This window comes from Lepidochelys kempii, chromosome 8, assembly GCF_965140285.1.
Source record: "Lepidochelys kempii isolate rLepKem1 chromosome 8, rLepKem1.hap1, whole genome shotgun sequence".
In the NCBI taxonomy this organism is placed as follows: Eukaryota; Metazoa; Chordata; order Testudines; family Cheloniidae; genus Lepidochelys; species Lepidochelys kempii.
Window position 1 is genome coordinate 98979351 of NC_136387.1, and position 22266 is coordinate 99001616.

Genomic DNA, 22266 nt, shown 5'->3' on the forward strand with positions numbered 1-22266 from the left:
AAACAAAACAAAAAAACCCCCACTTCCTTTGGTTTGTTTTAAATCTGCTGCCTATTAATTTCATTTGGTAACCCTTAGTTCTTGGGTTATGAGAAGGAGTAAGTAACACTGGCATTGTTTATTTACAAGATTGGATCTCAGTGAGCAAAATAGCTCAATGGTTATAGGTGCCTGCTATGTCCTGCATGGCATCTGTGAAGCAAAGGGGGAAACGTTTCCCCCAGCTGTGGAGGTAGAGCAGCTGTCTGCTGAATTTGAACAGCCAGATAGAAGGGCTATTAGAAGAGCTATATGGCTCAGGGAGGCTTTGAAAGACCTTTTTAATAGTGAGCCAGAACAGTGTGTGTTGCTGTAATACAATCTGCATGGCCTCTCTCTTTTGTGGCCTGGAATTAATCTTGCAGTGATTACTGTGTATGTAGGAATCTAACATCGTCAATGCACCTATTAATATTGTTTTTGAATGGTGTTATGGGTTCTGTGACACAGCGCAGTAACAGGAAATTGATTGCTGTCAGACCTGTTCATTGCCAGCCAGCATAAATTATGAACTAAGAAAGATGAACTATGTTCCAAAAAATAGAATTTTATTCCGTAACATGAACCAGCAAATAAAAAAAATTTAGAACTTAATAAAACTTAATAAATTAACCGAACAGAACTTTTGAAGAGGAAAGAACAGTCATTTCCATTTCAGGTACACATACGGTGATCTGTGAGACACGGTTGGTATATGTGAAGCTGTTATTTTCTGCAATGTCCCCTTGGAGGAGTGATAAGAGTAGTGCACTGACCCCTCATGCCATGTGGGATGTTGGGTGGTGGTAGGTATAGCGAGATCCCGATATGGGCTGGAGACGGAGGCGAGCATAGGATTGTTGAACCTACAGGTCCACCAGAGTCTGTAGCATCTCTGTTTGCTGTCTGAGAAGCGCAAGCAACTCCTGCGGCACGCCCCTCTCCTTTTCCTTTCTCCTCTAACCTAGACCATGTTGTCTGCAAGGGTGATTCTTCAAGCCCTGGGCTCGTTCCCTGATGCAGCAATGGCTTGCAGGATCTCCTGGAACAAGTCATCCTGAGACGCCTTCTTTCTTCTCCTTGTCTGGCTCAAGAGTTCCATGAGTGTGAAGAGGGAAATTCTGAAGGCCGCTATGATGGTTTGGATCACAGAAAACCCCTTGGGAACTGCCAACTGATGTGCAGAGACTACCCCAGAGCCTGTTTCCCCTGGCAGCTTGGGACTTCAGTGCCCTGCATGGTTTGAGCCAGACATGCTAGCCTGCTGCAAACCCAGACTCAGGTCTGAACCATGTCCCCTAAAAGCTGCAGGGTTAAATGAAAACAGCTTAAGAAGTGTTCCTGTCTCTAACACTCAGATGCCCAGCTCCCAATGGGGTCCAAACCCCAAATACATCCATAATACTCATAAACTGTTAGCCCTCTATGACACTGATAGAGAGATATGCACTGCTGTTTGCCCCTCCCCCGGTATTAATGCATACTCTGGGTTAATTAATTAAGTAAAAAAGTAAAAGGTGATTTTATTAAATACAAAGAATAGGATTTAAGTAGTTCCAAGTAAAACAGACAGAACAAAGTAAATTACCAAACAAAATAAAACACGCAAATCTAAACCTAATACAGTAAGACAATGGTTACAGATGAACTCTCACCCTCAGAGATGTTCCAGTAAAATTCTTTTTCAGACTAGGCTCCTTCTAGTCTGGGTCCAACAATCACTCATACCCCCGTGGTTACTGTCCTTTGTTCCACTTTCCTTCAGGTATCCTTTGGGGGGTGGAGAGACTATCCCTTGAGCCAGCTGAAGACAAAATGGAGGGGTCTCCCAGGGGTTTAAATAGACTCTCTTGTTGGGGGACACCCTCTCTCCCCCTGTGTAGAATCCAGCTACAAAATGGAGTTTTGGAGTCACATGTCCATGCATGAATCAGAACTTACAGGTAGCAGCCATTGTTCACATGCTACCTTAAACGTCCTCAAGTAGACTTCTTATGTGGATTGGAGTCTTCCAAGATCCATTGTCCATTAAGTGTTTCTTGATTGGGCACTTAACTTGCAAATTCCTTTCTAAAGAAGTTGACCAAATGCCTTACTAAGGCTACTTAAAATCAAACAAGTACACAGCCAATATTCATAACTTTGAATACAAAAATGATACATGCATACAAATAGGAAGAATATATTCAGTAGATCATAACCTTTGCAGAGATATGTTACATGGCATATGGAGCATAAAACATATTCCAGTTATGTCATATTTACATTCATAAGCATATTTCCATAAAGCATTAGGAGGTGCAACATCACAGCCACAATGCAGCAGCTGCAGACACAACACACAGAGCTACCACTGTCAGTGTATTCACGAGAGAAACTGAAACGTAAGATACTGAACTCACTCCCCTTGATCCCCAAAAGTTGTAAGCACTACAGTCTCTCTTCTGCTTGGGACTGATAGAGCACAGTGCCAGTTCGCAGGGCTTTAAAGCAAAGGGGCAACTTCCTGCTTACTTGACCCACCTTGCGTCAACCTGTGTCATGTAGACCAGGCCTCAGTCATATTGCTTGTTCTGTATGTCTGATATGCATTTAATACATTTTATTAAAGCACGCATTCAAAAGGAAACACAGGAAAACAAGAAGTAACTGATATAACTAGCCAAGTTAAATATTGCAACGAGACATATACATTCTTCCACTTCCTAACCATTTAACCTTAGTATTACAAGTAAACAACATTTTTATATTTTCAATTCCATGGGGTTTTTTTCCCTTTTAAATCTAGAGCTATTGAAGCTTGGATTCACCAGCAGACATTGTAAATGACACACTTTGCCATTCCAGGATTTATAAGCAGAATGAACTCTGCCAGTGGAGAAAGCTAAAAACTTTCTATATAGATGTTAATATACCATAGCAAGCACTGCTGCTTCTACTGTTGGCAAAGTACCTATAGTACACAAAACGAAAAAAAGTGTTCACAGGTTAATCACTGAATTGTTTTAATGTATCTGCTTGTAAATAACTAAATGAACTAGTCATCAAAGAAATCTAGACTACTAGAAAGATTCACATGCAAAGTTCAGTCATTTTTAATCTGTTCTTGTCTGAGCAAATGGTTTTCTTGAAGTGTGAAAAGTTCCTCTGCCCCAAACTTACCAAACTCAACAGCAGCTTAAGAGATTTGGCCTATACTTTCCCCAAAAATTCATCTTTGGGCTCAGAACAAGAATGGAAATGTCAGCTGACCTAAAGTGATAAATTAGTACTATAGAATACCTAAACCAAGAAATCTTAGTAATGAGGAGAAAGCTGAAGACTGAAAATGGGGACTAATGTCCTTTTGTTTACAAGATGTAACAAGGTGATCAAGAAAATATTCCAATGGAAAATGCTGGAAGGAAAGAAACAGGATGTCCAGCAGCAGGATACCAGAATACATCAGAACAGAGGGACAAAACAGAAATCAGAAGAGATTGTCATGCAGTGTGCAAATGGCTGGCAAGGCCACATCTTCAGTACAGGAAGGATACTGGAAGAGACACAGAACAGAATAATAAGGAGGATAATATGCCTCAGGAACTATATAACTATGAATATCCTGGAAAATTAATAATGCTTAGTACTTATATAGCATGTTTTATTTATATTCATATATTTTGTGTCTACTGTCATGAAATCTCATAATTGTATATTAAAGAACAGCTCACAGCCACATCTGTGTCAACCCCATCATTGACTCAATTAAAAAAAAAATCATCACTGTGTACCCTAAAAACGAATGCAAGTCATTCTACAGTAGTGAAAAAATAAAAGTTTATAAATGGCCTAATTGCACAAGTAAGCTTTACACTGTGCCTCAATGTGCACCAATCTTATTGAAAAGCACTCTACAAGTATCAATTAAATAATAAAGGGTATTGGGTGGATTATGTACAATTTACAGATGGACAAATAATGGTAGAGATTGAGAGAGTTGTCCCAGGTTGCAGAAGATCAGTGTCACAGGCTAGATTAGAATTCAGGAGTCAGATACTCCCACTCCTGTGAACTAACCATATCTCCCTCCCCCAGTTTTTCACAGATCAGATTCCATAAATGCAGCAGCATGATTGAGATTTTCACAGGAAACAAAACAGAGATGGCAAATTATGGCAAATCCCAGGTACTTCTAGTGAACTTTCAAGATCCATATCTGAAGGGTACAAGTCTTCCAGTCTAACAACATAAGACATTCCACCAGTTCTATGACTACTCACATTGATTGGAGGGCCTCCATCTTGAACTGGGTGAGTTGATTTAAACACTTGAAGTTAAGCCCTGGTATTGTGCTTTCCCCCACTTTCGTTATCTTTTTGAAAATCTTGAAACAGAGATGGTAAATTGCTCTTTCCTCCTTAAGTGGGTAAGCAAGTGCTCCAAGGTGAGAGAAAGTATTGCCTTTTCAGAGGACAGGAAGGACCAGATTATGTACAGTAGTCTTGACCTATGATGGACAGCATCATAGAAGATTATGGTTGGAAGAAACTTCAGGAGGTCATCTAGTCCAACCCCCTGCTCAAAACAGGACCAACACTAACAAAATCATCCCAGCCAGGGCTTTGTCAAGGCCTTAAAAACCTCTAAGGAAGGAGATTCCACCACCTCCCTAGGTAACCCATTCCAGTGCTTCAACACCCTTCTAGTGAAACAGTTTTTCCTAATATCCAATCTAGACCTCCTCCACTGCAACTTGAGACCATTGCTTCTTGTTCGGTCATCTGCTACCACTGAGAACAGCCGAGCTCCATCCTCTTTGGAACCCCCCTTCAGGTAGTTGAAAGCTGCTATCAAATCCCACCTCACTCTTCTCTTCTGCAGACTAAACAAGCCCAGTTCCCTCAGCCTTTCCTCATAAGTCATTTGCCCCAGCCCCCTAATCATTTTCACTGCCCTCCGCTGGACTCTTTCCAATTTGTCCACATCCTTTCTGTAGTGGGGGGGGGCCCAAAACTGGACGCAATACTCCAGATGTGGCCTCAACAGTCCCGAATAGAGGGGAATAATCACATCCACCAAGCAGAGGAGACCTCCTCCTGCTCATTCAGGAGTAAGGGGCCTCTTCTCCAGAGAGAAAAAGACCTCTCTTTCAGAAGCTGTCCTAGATCTGGTGGAGCATTTATAGCATTTGATGGAATGTAAACATTGCTTGAGGTAACAAAATCTGAAGAGCTTAAGATGGAATTTGCCTGGGGACCTACCAAGGAAATCATGTACTAGGAGCTCTTGCTCAAGAATATTCTAGGTTTCTCTGGTTCTCAAATGGGACTGAGGCCCTGGTATTTACCACATGAAGTGCGTGATCTAGGTTACATCAAGGGGCACCTCCTTGAAGAAAGCAAATCTTTAAATGAAGTTTGGAGCCAAAAATCTCCAGACCAGGGAGGCGAACAGCAGGAAATGGCAAGCCTTGCCTGTCTTAATGATATTCTATATGTCAACAGCCTCCACGACAGCTACGAAAAGAAAGTGGATTACCAAGAGAACAAGGTCTAATATTGTCCTCATCTCTCTCAACTGTTAGTTATAACAATTTACGTTCCTCTTAAGGTCTTGGATCCATGGAAGTGACAGCTAGTAGAAGGAAGAAAGAATTGAAGGCAAGGCTAAGGCCCTTCAGTGCTGCCTTGTATTGCAACCTCAAAGTAAAATCTAGATGGTTTAGGTTGATCTCTACAGAGCAGCTCTAGTAATAGCTGGGTTTGTCTTGAAGGATGCAAGCTGCTTTCCCACCTTTTCAAAAACGAGGCTGTGTGGCTTATTATCAAAGGTTCCCTCACAATCATGATTTTGTTTTAAAATGAGCTGCTTGGATTCTGGAACACAATTCTCAGCAAATTCCGCAGCTGCAAAACAGCAGGAGCCCCAAATATAAATTAGTTCCACTATAACTTATGACTGTCCAAGGCAACAATCATATCAAAATAGCTACGCTGAAAAACTGGAAGGCGGTGGCTAGTGGCTGGATAGGTTAAGCATCTCTCATTCCATTGCTGGAATGCATTTATATTCTTTCTGGCAATTTTCCTGAAGTTTTATAGGGATTCCCCAATGCAACAACAAGCAATCTTTCTTTTAATAGTATCACTGGATGCTTTCGAACTTGTGCCTAGACATACTCTGATCTGTTCAGATAAAGCTTAATTGTACTTCCGACATTTTAAAAGATCCCTTATTGAACACTCACCTAACAAACTAGAAGAGCTCTATTTTTAACATTGTTCCAAAGATATGCAATGGAACCTAAAAATATTACAGTGCATGAGGTGAAAATACACTTTTTAAAATGTGTTTCATGGGAGAGCCAGTAACAGCTGTTGGCCTACCAAGTAAAGAAAATTTATATTTTAAAAAACCTTTAATATTAAGAGGAGATGTTAGCCTGTTTTTAAAATTTCCATAAGCATAGGGCTGTCTTAACGGTAGAAATTATCCTACAGCACTTTTCAGAGAAAAACTTTCAGTGTTGGTGCCCCAGCAAAATTCCAATGAATGTACTTATTCTCTTCCCCCTCAGTTCTTCCCTGAAATTGAAACTGCATAGGGTATCTTTTACCTTCTGTCCTACAGTGTCAAGCAGTATGACTGTGCACTATACAACAGTGCGCTTTAGCAGCTAACATGGAAATTTCAGTTTGTGAAGTGGTTTGGGACCTTTTGGATTAAAGGCATCATATAAATGTAAAATGCAATCAAAATATTAACCAATAATTTCCACTGACATTGCTGGGGACTACTGAGGACTCAACACTTCGAAAATCATGCCACTTATTTAGGAGTCTAAATTCAAGCATTTTTTTTTTAAAATATGGACCTATGTACTGAAAATGGAAGTGTGAAAGTTTCCAAAGTGTGTGCCTCTTCCTTCTGCCCAAGAAGCTCACATTACCCTGACAGAATAATCTCTAAAAACACCATCAACCCTTAATCCACTTAGTTAAAGCCCTCGATAAAACCGCAGAACCCCTTCACATCCTCAAATACAACGAAATAAGAGATTGCTTTTATGGAAAGATTGTGAGTGTTCAAGAGGCCTCTTTCCCGAGCATATCTTCTTTGCCCACCAACAAAGAAATAATCTGCCCCCCAAAACCAGCCCACCATAAGGGTCATCCTCCAGGGCTGCAGAGCTAACGAGAGGGCTCATGCCACACATGATCCCCGTTGCAGATTTAACAGAGGAAGAGGGGTGCCAGTGAGGAGAATGGGAAGTGGATGTGATTGCAGAGCCATTGGCCATTATCTCTGAAAACTCGTGGCTATCAGGGGAGGTCCCGGATAATTGGAAAAAGGCAAATATAGTGCCCATCTTTTAAAAAAGGGAAGGAGAACCCAGAGAACTAGAGACTGGTTAGCCTCACCTCAGTCCCCGGAAAAAGCATGGAGCAGGTCCTCAAGGAAACCATTTTGAAGCACTTGGAGGAGAGGAAGGTGATCAGGAACAGTCAACATGGATTCACCAAGGGCAAGTCATACCTGACCAAGCTGACTGCCTTCCATGATGAGATAACTGGCTCTGTGGATGTGGGGAAAGCAGTGGACGGGATATATCTTGACTTTAGCAAAGCTTTTAATATAGTCTTCCACAGTATTCTTGCCGGTTTTGTTCAACATCTTTATTAATGATAAAAGGAGTACTTGTGGCACCTTAGAGACTAACCAATTTATCTGAGCATAAGCTTTCGTGAGCTACAGCTCACTTCATCGGATGCATACTGTGGAAAGTACACGAGATCTTTCTATACACACAAAGCATGAAAAAATGGGTGTTTACCACTACAAAAGGTTTTCTCTCCCCCCACCCCACTCTCGTGCTGGTAATAGCTTATCTAAAGTGATCACTCTCCTTATAATGTGTATGATAATCAAGTTGGGCCATTTCCAGCACAGATCCAGGTTTTCACCCCCCCCCCCATAAGCTATTACCAACAGGAGAGTGGGTTTGTGCGGGGGAGGGGGGGGTGAAAACCTGGATCTGTGCTGGAAATGGCCCAACTTGATTATCATACACATTATAAGGAGAGTGATCACTTTAGATAAGCTATTACCAGCACGAGAGTGGGGTGGGGGGAGAGAAAACCTTTTGTAGTGGTAAACACCCATTTTTTCATGCTTTGTGTGTATAGAAAGATCTCGTGTACTTTCCACAGTATGCATCCGATGAAGTGAGCTGTAGCTCACGAAAGCTTATGCTCAGATAAATTGGTTAGTCTCTAAGGTGCCACAAGGACTCCTTTTCTTTTTGCAAATACAGACTAACACGGCTGTTACTCTGAAATCTGCCTTTATTAATGATCTGGATGATGGTGTGGATTGCACCCTCAGCAAGTTTGCAGATGACACTAAGATGGGGGAGAGATAGATATGCTGGAGAGTAGCAATAGGGTCCAGAGTGACCTAGACAAATTGGAGGATTGGGCCAAAAGAAATCCAATGAGGTTCAACAAGGACAAGTGCAGAGTCCTGCACTTAGGACAGAAGGATCCCATGCACTGCTACAGGCTGGGGACCGACTGGCTATGCAGCAATTCTACAGAAAAGGACCCGGGGATTACAGTGGATGAGAAGTTGGATATGAGTTAGCAGTGTGTCCTTGTTGGCAAGAAGGCGAACGGCATATTGGGCTGCATTAGTAGAAGCACTGCCAGAAGATCAAGGGAAGTGATTATTTCCCTCTATTCGGCACTGGTGAGGCCACATCTGGAGTACCATGTCCAGTTTTGGGCCTTCCACTACAGAAAGGATGTGTACAAATTGGAGAGAGTCCAGTGGAGGGCAACAAAAATGATTAAGGGGCTGGGGCACATCACTTATGCGGAGATGCTGAGGGAACTGGGCTTGTTTAGTCTGCAGAAGAGAAGAGTGAGGTGGGATTTGATAGCAGCTTTCAACTACCTGAAGGGGGGTTCCAAAGAGGATGGTGCTCGGCTGTTCTCAATGGTAGCAGATGACAGAACAAGGAGCAATGGTCTACAAGTTGCAGTGGGGGAGGTCTAGGTTGGATATTAGGAAACACTATTTCACTAGGAGGGTGGTGAAGCTCTGGAATGGGTTACCTATGGAGATGGTGGAATCTCAAAGCTTAGAGGTTTTTAAGGCCAGTCTTGACAACGCCCTGGCTGGGATGATTTAGTTGGTGTTGGTCCTGCTTTGAGGTCTCTCCTCCTGAGGTCTCTTTCAACCTTACTCTTCTATGATTCTGACATCCCCAATGGCACACTCATCCTAAACTGCATTTTTGGCTCTCTTATGTTGGGTTGAAATGGACAGAGAGAGGAGGCTTCAGTGGGAAGAGGCTGCAGAAGAAACAGCCTACACAGAGCAGCAGGAGAATCAGGGGAATGTAAATTAGTGTGAAAGCCACCTTTGCACATCACCTGGACTTTCACTGTGAAATTCTAACTGAGGATTGGGCCCAATATTTCAAGTTCCTTCCTAATGTCTAGTTTGTACCTCAATGTGTCCTCATCAGAAGAACAGGTTCTAAAACACAGAGGAAAACCATTTCCTCTCTTAAATGAGTGTCTGAAATTTCAACAGGAAAGAAACCAGAGTCTGCAGGCAGGATTACTCTGTCCCTGTGAAAAGCTTTACAGGAAAGGGTTTCAAACTTCCCTTCATCTTGCTGGGTGATGTGACTGTAAATAAGAGTATCAACAGAATGGATAGGGAGGAGGGAATCATAAAACCAACAAGAAAAGCTTAAAAAGTGAAAGGCATAACTGCGCAGACAGGAAAAAGAGCCTTTCACCGAGGACAGGAGGTGAAGAAACTTGATTTTAGAGAACATGGATGGTAGGAGGACAATAATCTGTACAGCCTTAATTAATCTCTGAAAGCATTTAGTGGATGATTAACATCTTGAAACCCCCCTCCCCAGCCCCAACACTTGGGGGGGAGGGGAAGAGACCATCTAAAAGTCTCCATAGAATTTTTTTAAAAAAAAGACCCATAAAACATCCTACACAGAGCTCCTGCATTTACTTTTTGATCTGATTTTTAAATGTAGCAATGGATGTTATGTTAATCACCCTGATTCACATTTCTACTTCCTTCAGAAATTTACTCATTAACTAGACCATCTGTGTAAGGGGAGTGGCGGGGTGTGTTCTATGCTGTCACAGCATACAAGGTCAGAGCATAAAAGGGGGGTGGGGAAGAATAGAGAGGGGAAGCCTGGCTATTAGCTTCCTTCCCTTCTGCTACCAGAAGAAGATATCTGGGCCAGGCAGTGAGTTTCTCACCCCTACAGTCACCCTGCCAGCTGTGGGACATGTGGACGGACAGCAAGTTCTCTCCCTTTAAGGTCCTGCTGATGAAGTGGAAACCTGGCTGGCCTGAGAGTTAAGGTGCATCTACACTGTATGCTTCTTTCGGCAGTATGTAGCATACATACTTGTGTAGCCCACCAGCAGCGCAGACAGTGAGGCACAGCTTAGGAGAGTAAAGTAATGCCCAAAGGTTGTGGGCTACACAGCTCTCTTTTTGCCCAAGTTGTGCCTCTCAATCAACACTGCTATTTTTAACAGTGTAGTGTCCTGCTGCAGGAGCCTTTATCCATCGCAGGAAGACTCCAGCAGCGAAGAAAGGCTCTGGAGGAGGGGAGGCAGTGTGGAAAGGCTCTGCCAGCTCCCTGCTGCAGAGAAACTCTGGCAGAATGGAAAGGCTCCAACCAGTGAGAGGCTGAAGCCTTTCCCTGCTGTCTCTCCTCTGCCAGAGCCTTTCACTGACACACACAGCTACACACCATCATGTGGACACAGCATGCGTTTCACTGTGGCATGTAACTACACATAGCCTTACTGTTGAGTCAGCATACGATGGTGGGAAAATAGGACGGATTGGAGAAAGAAGAGATGTCGAGTCATTTAAAAGAATAAAGGCAATTTCCATTGCCTGTGAAGTCTATCTGATGGACTGGAGCTCTCTAGCACGGCATGAAGTCTCACTCTACATAGGCAGGATTTATTGCTGCTGAACTTCTCACTCAGCCTTTGGCAGTGTTATACAAGACACTGACAGAAATACTATTTCACCTCTCCATAAACCCATGTTTTAAAGGCTACCTGCATATAATATTACACAATCCTGCAACTTTAGAATAATGCTCTGAACCCAGATGACCTGTGTAAGAGGAGCATTCAGAACATTACTAACTTGAAAAATACTTTTTTTTTTTTTTTTTTTTTAAATCTCTGAAGCTGCAAGGTCATTCACTGATCTCATATGAGTAAAGAGGCACCACCAATCAAATTACTCCAAAGGTTTTGGCACTGACTCTTCCAAATTCACTAGCCTTGAGCTTCCTCACAACAGAGCAAATTAGGAAAGTATGGCATTGACTCTCCTTGTACCAAGATTTAGGCCTCTCCTGACCAACCAGCGAAATACACTTACTCTCACAGCAAGGTCTTTGAGAACCTGTGAAGGGCCACAAACTTGAATTTATTTCTGTCTGTATATCCAGGGGGTGCTTTTTGCTACCATTAGGCTAACTGTATTACGGAAGAAATGAAGAGGGGTCTTGGAGCATGTCATAATAATATCACTTTTCAGTTATCTACGGCCTTTCATCCAGTGTTCTCAAACACTCCACAGGCAAGAGTTCTGCATCTTATAAACAACTCAACTGGGACACAGAGGATCAGAAAATTACACAAGTCTAAGGGCTAGTCTACACTGGCAGCGCTTTAACGTGGCTTGTGTGGTCACGGCACAGTGCCTCTCCCACCTCAACGAAAGGTACGGCTCCCAGTGCTGGTGCATTGTTTACACTGGCGCTTTACAGCACTGAAACTTGCTGTGCTCAGGGGGGTGTTTTTTCACACCCCTGAGCGAGAAAGTTGCAGCGCTGTAAATTGTCAGTGTAGACAAGCCCCAAGTACCTGAAGGAACCATCAAATCAGATACATAAGTACTAAGAGATGTTCAGTGGGGCATACGAGGGTTAATGGGAATTGGTGGTCTGATTCCCTTAGGCTCCTTTGAAAGTCCCACCCTAAAATCACATCAATTGAATCAGGCTTTACAAACATCAGGCCCCCTTAAGGCTTTATCAGCACTGAGTGTTTTCCTGGTTTAGTCATCAGTTAGCTATAACAACAAACCTCTTGTGTGGATGCAGTTAAAAAGCACTCATACCAATAGAGTTTATACCAGTATAAACGCATCTACATGTGGGCTTCCATTGGCATAGCTATGTTGGTTAAAAAACAGGGTGGATAAAAATCAATGATTGTTTTGATAAAAAGGTTTTTGAGGAAAAAAACCTATCTAAAGATAGTTTAATTAAGATACATTATAGCTCAAAGATATCTCATCATGGAATAAGGATTATAAATTCTAATTCTAGAGCATGAGACAATATATTCATGTAATGTTTAAGAAAAGTTTTGTAAATGAGTTCCAATAGTTCATGGATTAGGGACCCAATCTTATGGGGTTCCAGGGCCCTTCTGTATAGATCATTTAGGTTTCTATCTTTGACTACCAAAGTAGTCAGTTTGACTCAGTGCTCAGTCTAGAAGATACCATCAGAGATGTTTAGTTTTGCAGGTCTCAAACTGTGGATGTGTTTCTCCAGAAGTAACATGCTTGTTAACAGCAAAAATGTTTTTAAATAAATAATATATAGAGGTGAGAAATAACAGACCTTAACTCTATTATCCCTCTGCAAATTTGTGTACACAGAGTCAATCCCTTACCTCTCTCTAAAAGTTCAAAGTTTCAAAAATTTCAATGAATAGAAGATTGTTGGGGGTGGAACAGATCTGGACAACAGAAGAAGTCTGGAAATAAATGTGAGAAGTGAGGGACATATGCTTGTTTTGTTATATTATAATATGTTTGCTGTTGAAAAAAAAATCCAGAATACTTAACATTGTTGTTTTATTTAACTAAAACAATTTAAACGTCTGTCTGGTGATGTTCTCCTCCTAATACAGCATGGCAAGAAAATCCTCCAAATATTAATGATTAATCTGTTGGAGATATTTATGAAATCATTGGGAGGTGAACTGTCTGCTTCAATTACGTTTGGTAAATGAAATAACCAAACAATCATTCATTTTCTGATATAGCTGTAAAACTGATCTGAAAAGTTTTCCGTATAAATCACTGTTTAAAAATGTATAGTGTGTACCTTCTAAGGTTATAACAACTAACAAGAATGTACTTTTATGTAGAAAACCATAATTAAATTGAGTCTTCCTCACTAGTGATTTAAATCAAATCCACCACCTTAAACAAAGAAAAAAAAATTACGCCCCTAACTGACATAGCGATGCAAGTAAAACTTAAGTGTAGAACAGTCTTAAGTGACTTGTTCAAGGTCCCGAAGAGAATCTGGGAAAAAGCTAGGAACAGAACCCAAGAATCCTGACTGTTAGTCCTATGGTCTAATCTCTATTTTCTCCCTTTTAACTTGGCAAACAAATATTTTTCACCCTTTTAATCGAAGGCAGAATGTATATGGCCTTGTATTTGCTTCCCTTCTAGTATACTGGCAATAATGTCAGCACAGCTCTGAGAATAATACTGTTAATTAACTACTGTTGCTACATAATCAGCAGAGAGAAAACAAGAGTGCAAAATATAGTTTTTATTTATTTTGCCTTTTTCTTTTCAGTGTCAAGGTAGTGTATTAAAACAGAACAAATCTGAAAATGAACAGTCACAACCCCCAAATCACCAGCTTATACCAAATTTAAAATCACATCAGGGTACTGAAGTGCTCACATCATTATTTTTTCTAATTCTAAAGAAGTACTGATGTGGTCTTTTAAAACCTTTTTATCTTTTAAAAATAAATTTATTCTTTCAACAAGACTACAGACACTTTTGGAATTTCACAAACCTGCATCAATTATGTGAATAAGCAACTGTAATATTTTGTAACAGTCACCTTTTGGTAATGGGGCACCAAGCCTGACTCAAAGTAATGCTCTTTATACTACATAATATACAGTGACTTTCAGCATGATTTTCCTTCTTTCAAGAGATTAAAAAAATGTTCTATTTGATTTCATGTTACATCAGCAACAAACAGGTTTTGGGGAATAAATAGACAAAAAATAGGTTACAAACAACAAATATATTTGTTTAGATCCTCCACTGTAGCCCTCTTTCCCCACCAAAGAAAAATAAAACCCAAAACCAAACCACTGAAGAAACCCGAGAAACTCACTAGCATTTTGGTCTGGTTTTAAGCACTCAGCAATTTAAAGTCAATCTATGACTAGCTGTAGTAGGTCATAGTAGAACATTAAACGTCTGTTTGTTGAGCTATCGTTTTCAAAGAGTCTCTTTTACTGGCACCTGGAAACAGAACATGTATAAGGCTGATCATCATTTCCTTTAAACCCAAAGGAAAACTACCATGCAAGATCTCAGAGAAAGATCAGTGCTGTATTAAGGCAGCATTTTTCTAAATGCTAAATAGGTAGACCATAATTATCAAATACATCTCAACTTTTAATTAGAAATTGTAAGAGAAAATCAGCAAGAGCTATTTTAAAAAAACCATTGGCGTACATCCAGTACTTTCTAAGAAAAATAATTCTGGATCCGTTCTATGAAGGACACAGGCTAATTGTAAGCGATCAGGAAGTTCTTTGGTCAGTATTAGTTTTTAATCATCATTTTCTAGCTTGCTGGTTAAATCCTCAGGTTTTTTCTTTGTTTTTTGTTAAAAGTGGGTTTCTTCCATTGCAAAATCATTTAAAGATATGGCAGAACCAAAGAGAATTGCACGTAAGTTTAACTTTATGTGATAACATGAAAATTATGCCTTCTTGTGACTAACTTCCTTTTATATACAGCCATCCTTCTGTGCTGAACAGGATTACTCTATTATGATGTATATAATTATAATACCCTTAACATACTGAATGGGTCCATATTTACTACTGATTAGATGTAAAGATATCAGCATCTGTCAGTACTGAATTCTGCAAGATGTTTTACCATTATCCAGGTAGCTAGGACAGCTTAGAAAGCAGACAAAGTTTCACACAGGTTTACTGTTGGGAATGTACTTCCCCTAAGATTGAAAGGCAGGCACAGCTAACAGGACTTCAACTGTGAAAATTAAAAGAGTTTTACTTCTCCCACCCACATTTCCACATGGATACATTCACATTCGAAATACCTTTGCTGCTCTTCAAAACTGTCCCCATGTCAATTGTTTGTAGAGTATAACAATTCATACTGATGGAAACTCAAACAGAAAAAAATAAATAGCAGAAACAATCTAAAATTATTTAGAAAAATACACTATGGACTTTATTCTATAAGGGGGACATGAAGCGCTATTTCCTCCTCCTTTGACTGCCAGCTGTAATAGCCCCAGAAGTCAGAGTGGGAGAGAAGGGAAAGCTCCACATACAATATCTGGATGCTACTGCCAAAATGATCAGCAGTGAAATAGTTAACTTAAATGTCAACATTTTTATCTTCAGACTTCAGCATCAGCACCCCATTGAGCAAAACTGGTAAAGCTGATATGTCTCTCACATCTATTGTTTCTATCTAGATGAAGATTTGCTATAGCCTTCATCTGGAAAGTCATCTCTGCAACCACAAGGGCCAGACACAACTTTTAAGACTACCATCTTAAATTTAGGAGACGCTGAAGGATTCCCCAAAAAAGTTTTGGTTCAGTATGCTGCCACATACCAGCACAATCTGAGCCCTGAGCTAGCAAGAGCAACAGTGACTATGTCACAGGTTTCACGAGGCTGCAGAGTTCATACTCAGGCCCTTCCTGCGAAGAGTGGGAGAATCAGGCTTTGAAGCCAGTTACCCTTCACAAAGGTCATACAAAATAGGAGCAGAGCTGCCATTTTGTTGTTTTGGAATTATTTACCCTCAACAGTCCTTTTGCATTTACTTCTCATGAGGGATACACAAGTGAGTTATCTCCCCCAAAACAAAGAAATGACACACACAGATCAAGAGTCCTATTTACTCCCAGAACAGCCGGGAGACAATCGGCCATAGCTCTTCCATCTCCAAGTTTGAATTCCCTAACAGCCCCAAACAATGGTGGTTCTCTGTATACGTTTCCCCCCGGCTCCCAAAGTAAGACAGGTCCCAGGACCAGTAGCAGCATTTTTGGTTCCTTTGCAAAGACATCAGATTGGTGACACCCCTCCACCCCCAAGGTTTACAAACCAGTTAGGCAGATCCTTTGGCGCAGACATACCTTCTTCCTCCCCACCCAGGCTCTCATGAAAACTCATACTGTTTAAACCAGCTCTGTAGCCATAGGTTTAACTTGAAATTCTACTTGGGTTCTAGCTTCTAAATTTGAGATATTGCTCTTCCAGCACTTAGTAATAAACTTATAAAATTTCCTTTCTAGCATTTGGTTAAAAAATGTTAACTGAATCCCCAAGAATCCTTGAAATGTAAATAAAAATGGAAGTACATAAGCTCAGTTCCTTGCTACCAACACCAAATCTGGGGCTGGCGACGAGTGTAAAACACCCACACCACCATCATCCAGGGGAGCATTCATACCTCCTCATGAATGGAAAGACCTCCCCACTACCAAAGCCAGATACTCATTTTGCATTTAGGCAATGTTTTTCTAATGTTTTTCATGGAGTAAATGCTTGCTTCTGTGCAAAGGACTTTTCAGGTATGTTGGCAACAAGAAGAAAGCCAAGGAAAGTGTGGGCCCCTTACTGAATGAGGGAGGCAACCTAGTGACAGAGGATGTGGAAAAAGCTAATGTACTCAATGCTTTTTTTGCCTCTGTTTTCACTAACAAGGTCAGCTCCCAGACTGCTGCGCTGGGCATCACAAAATGGGGAAGAGATGGCCAGCCCTCTGTGGAGATAGAGGTGGTTAGGGACTATTTAGAAAAGCTGGACGTGCACAAGTCCATGGGGCAGGACGAGTTGCATCCGAGAGTGCTGAAGGAATTGGCGGCTGTGATTGCAGAGCCATTGGCCATTATCTTTGAAAACTCGTGGCAAACGGGGGAAGTCCCGGATGACTAGAAAAAGGCTAATGTAGTGCCAATCTTTAAAAAAGGGAAGAAGGAGGATCCTGGGAACTACAGGCCAGTCAGCCTCACCTCAGTCCCTGGAAAAATCATGGAGCAGGTCCTCAAAGAATCAATCCTGAAGCACTTGCATGAGAGGAAAGTGATCAGGAACAGCCAGCATGGATTCACCAAGGGAAGGTCATGCCTGACTAATCTAATCGCCTTTTATGATGAGATTACTGGTTCTGTGGATGAAGGGAAAGCAGTGGATGTATTGTTTCTTGACTTTAGCAAAGCTTTTGACACGGTCTCCCACAGTATTCTTGTCAGCAAGTTACGGAAGTATGGGCTGGATGAATGCACTATAAGGTGGGTAGAAAGCTGGCTAGATTGTCAGGCTCAACGGGTAGTGATCAATGGCTCCATGTCTAGTTGGCAGCCGGTATCAAGTGGAGTGCCCCAAGGGTCGGTCCTGGGGCCGGTTTTGTTCAATATCTTCATAAATGATCTGGAGGATGGTGTGGATTGCACTCTCAGCAAATTTGCAGATGATACTAAACTGGGAGGAGTGGTAGATACGCTGGAGGGGAGGGATAGGATACAGAAGGACCTAGACAAATTGGAGGATTGGGCCAAAAGAAATCTGATGAGGTTCAATAAGGATAAGTGCAGGATCCTGCACTTAGGATGGAAAAACCCAATGCACAGCTACAGACTAGGGACCGAATGGCTAGGCAGCAGTTCTGCGGAAAAGGACCTAGGGGTGACAGTGGACGAGAAGCTGGATATGAGTCAGCAGTGTGCCCTTGTTGCCAAGAAGGCCAATGGCATTTTGGGATGTATAAGTAGGGGCATAGCGAGCAGATCGAGGGACGTGATCGTTCCCCTCTATTCGACATTGGTGAGGCCTCATCTGGAGTACTGTGTCCAGTTTTGGGCCCCACACTACAAGAAGGATGTGGATAAATTGGAAAGAGTCCAGCGAAGGGCAGCAAAAATGATTAGGGGTCTGGAACACATGACTTATGAGGAGAGGCTGAGGGAGCTGGGATTGTTTAGCCTGCAGAAGAGAAGAATGAGGGGGGATTTGATAGCTGCTTTCAACTACCTGAAAGGGGGCTCCAAAGAGGATGGCTCTAGACTGTTCTCAATGGTAGCAGATGACAGAACGAGGAGTAATGGTCTCAAGTTGCAGTGGGGGAGGTTTAGATTGGATATTAGGAAAAACTTTTTCACTAAGAGGGTGGTGAAACACTGGAATGCGTTACCTAGGGAGGTGGTAGAATCTCCTTCCTTAGAGGTTTTTAAGGTCAGGCTTGACAAAGCCCTGGCTGGGATTTAACTGGGAATTGGTCCTGCTTTAACTGGGAATTGGTCCTGCTTCGAGCAGGGGGTTGGACTAGATGACCTTCTGGGGTCCCTTCCAACCCTGATATTCTATGATTCTATGATTCCTCTGAATAGCAAGTAAGTTTCACAATCGAACTGATTTTTTTTTTTAAGTGTCACAAATTATTTTGGTATGATCTTTCCTTATCTGTTCCTGAAACACCTCAGAGTATTATCAATGAATTAAATGTGATAACTTTCTAACATCTTCAAACATTACCTACTTTAAAAATCTAATTTACTTTTCTCTATTTATGCTTACTTCGCTGTTCTGCATTTCACTCAGCTTGTACAGTAAAAGCAGACTGTCAATTTCATTTGATTTTCATACACACTGTGAGGAGAGTGGTCACTTTGGATAAGCTATTACCAGCAGGAGAGTGAGTTTGTGTGTGTGGTTTTTGGACGGGGGTGGGGAGGTGAGAAAACCTGGATTTGTGCTGGAAATGGCCCAACTTGATGATCACTTTAGATAAGCTATTACCAGGAGAGTGGGGTGGGAGGAGGTATTGTTTCATGGTCTCTGTGTATATAATGTCTTCTGCAGTTTCCACAGTATGCATCCGATGAAGTGAGCTGTAGCTCACGAAAGCTCATGCTCAAATAAATTGGTTAGTCTCTAAGGTGCCACAAGTACTCCTTTTCTTTTTGTCAATTTCATTGTTGCTTTGAGTCTGTTGCATGCTATGCTTCTCATTTACTAGCACAGTGTTCTTGCACTTAAGATTCCAACAATGCAAGGGAACAAACCATAAAAATTAAAAAATGGAAGGAAATATTTTTTAATTTTACAAAAATCAACATCTTAATTTGCTCTCCCTCGCCTCTTTTCAAACAAAAAGGCTACATTTTGGCCCAAAATTGAATAGCCAGTATGTAATAAATCAGCGGTTCTCAAACTTCATTACAAACTCACTTGACCCCCTTCTGACAACAAAAATTACTATACGACCCCAGGATGGGAGACCAAAGACCAAGCCTACCGGAGCTCTGCCGCCCCGGGCACAGGGGAGGGAGGGCAAAGCTGAAGCCCAAGGTCTTCTGCCCTGGGCAGGGGGCATGTAACCTTTGCCCTGGGCAGTGGGGCTTGGGCTTCGGCCCCTGGCCCCAGCAAGGCTAACACCAGCCTTGGCAGCCCCATTAAAATGAGCTTGTGACCCACTTGGGGGTCCCAACCCACAGTTTGAGAACCCCTGTCTGAAATATTATGTGGTCTTCCATATAATATAGAAAGATAACACAGAAACCTCAATAAGGCCTCAGAGTGAGGACTGACCAACTTAATCAACAAACACTGGAATAAGAAATGTGTGCTCCCTGCTAAGATATCAAACATGAATTCTGCCATCATGTGCAGCTCTACTCAAAGTTTCCACAGTCAGTAAGTGAATAGTGGTGTGCCCAGATCCACCTGAAGAAAAGCTCTGTGAAACTCAAAAGCTTGTCTCTTTCATCAACAGAAGCTGGTCCACTAAAAGGTACTACCTTATTCTCCTTGTCCCCCTTGAAGTTAAACCCAAAGTTAAAAGAAAAACCTTCCCATTGAAAATGATCTTTCAGACTTAACAACACAAAGGACTAGAGACAAGTCTGAATCCTCCAAAAAAACATGAATGGGCTTAACTTGAAGAATTTTAGCTCACAGGAATTATTCCTGTGTAAGGGTTTATTAGATCAGAGTCTAAATTAAGAAAATGGCTGAACTGATATTCCTGACTGATGGAAAAAGGGTAACGGATGGATCGGGTGGCTGAGATCACCGTCCTGTCAGCAAAATTCTCTTCCACATACATTCTTGGAACAAGTGGACTACTACAAAACATGGTGGGACAAGAAAAAAGAAGTAACCCAGAGGCTCCAGCAATGAAATTCAATGTTCCCTTAACCTTTTTTTTAAGCTCATCAGTGCTCTGGCAAACAAGTCTTTGCAGGCAGAAGCAGAGAGCACCTGCTGTAGCCCTTCTGCTTTCCCCTCCCTTTGTCCTGCCTCTTCCAGAAAGGGGCATGAAGGCCAGGAGAGTTGGGGGGAAAGTTTCCTGAAGAAACTAGTTTTTAAAGTCACAAGAGGGATTCCTGCAGAGGTGGGAAGCCAGCTGTAAGGTGGGGGTGCGTGGGTGGAGAAGGGGGGTTGGCACATTCTCCTCCCCTAAAGGGGGGTGGGGGTTCAAACTGCACAGGCTTTCAAAACACATACCCGCCCCCCAAATGAATATTCTTTTAAAAAAATCCCCCCACCCCAGTATCTACGTGGGAGGGCGTTAGTCGATGAATACAGATGCCCCCCCTTTCTCCCCACCCAGAGGGGACTAGGTTGCGGGGTGCTCGCGGCACGGGCCACCCGTAGAGCCCGGGGGGGGGGGAGGGGCGTTACCTGGCTTTTCAGACGCATTTTCGGGAGACTGGCGTGAGCGGGAGGGCAGGAGGGTCGGGGATGGCTCTCGAAGGGCGCACGTGGCTCCGCGGCCGGCGGCGGCGCGAGCTTCCGAAGCCGCGGGGCCACACGTTGCCACGCGCTGGGCCCTGTCTGCGGCGGGGCGTGGAACGCCACGGAACGTTCGCAGAGAGCGCGTGGACCCGGGGCGGGCGAAGGAGCGCGCCCAAACCCAGCGCGAGGTTCCGGCGCCTGCCTGCCTGGGGAGGGGCAGAGCGAGGCCGGCCTCCGAGTGTCGGAGAGAGCGTGGCCCGGGCAATCTCCCCCGTCGTCTCTGTTAACAGTGGGTCCCTCCCAAGGGCTCCCCTTCCCACCCCACCTCTCCAGCATGGGGTTTGAATGATCCTTTGCCAGACACATGGCTAGATAGTTTCCTGGCGGTTTGCACGCGTGGGTGAGGGAATCGCCTCCGACCTCAGGGAAAAGGAGAAAACCAAACCCTGGAGGCGGGTGTGGGCCCTCCTGAAGGCGGGAGGCGGAAATGCTGAGAAAATGTTTACCAGGAAGACTCTCTGGGGACCATTTCTCAGATTTGTGGCAGTTCTATTAAAAAAAAAATGATGGTTTTATTTCATATGCGTAAGGTGGCTAGTTAACAGGGAAGGTGGAGTCAGTGGGCAGAACAGCGGATGAAGAGAATTTTCCCCAGTCGACATCAATGTAGAGTAACTGCCCTTGGTTCAGGGGAGTAGTTAGCACTGAAAACTGGTAAATGTACACATGGAGAGATTGCACAGGCTCCCTCCCTACCACACAAAGCTGACACCACACTTGAACCTCTGTTCAAGCCCTGTCTTAAGGGCACACTTTTATTCTTCTAACACAATGCTATTTTCCTAACCAAAGCAGGCTGCCGGGGACCCAGAGGCCTTTCCCCTTGCTCTAGGGCTTGCCACAGGAGGCTGCTTCCCATCACCCCCTCCAACTGAGCTTGCTCAGCCCTTTATAGGAATCACCTGATCCTATTCCCAACTAAGTCTGATACTCAAGGGGGACTGGCTAGTCCCTGGCCCATTGGCTCTTGAGAGGGCAGATCACCCTGTTACAATACTCCACAGTTAGAGTGTCTATTTGTATTTTTATTCTATGCTACCGAAGTGCCTTAAAATTTCTAAACAAAAACCAACAAAACCATACCCTGCATAGGATCATATTTTCTCTCTCTGACCTGTATTTGAAGAGACTTCCCTTTAGTGCCTAATGTGCTGTAAGGATTTACTAAGAAGCATTTGAGTAAGTTAAAAAGCCAGTTTTCAAGCAATGCTCAAGGAAAGGAGGAGACACTGTGACACAAATGTATGATCTTATGCCACAAATAATACATTGTGGGAAGCTTTCCTATACATGCAAGCTTTGCCTTATATTTTTCATGCAGTCATTTTTATTCTTACCA

At 42.6% G+C, this 22266-nt stretch overlaps 1 protein-coding gene across 1 annotated transcript in view; it reads right to left on the bottom strand.

Moving 5' to 3' along the window:
• The window catches only part of ELAVL4 (ELAV like RNA binding protein 4), a 107337-nt gene extending 86372 nt beyond the window's left edge, over positions 1-20965 (bottom strand). Inside the window, exon 1 of the mRNA XM_073357764.2 lies at positions 20814-20965. Coding sequence (XP_073213865.1) covers positions 20814-20831 — 18 coding nt within the window. The 5' untranslated portion in view covers positions 20832-20965. The remainder of the gene's footprint in view (positions 1-20813) is intronic.
• Positions 20966-22266: the final 1301 nt, after the last annotated feature.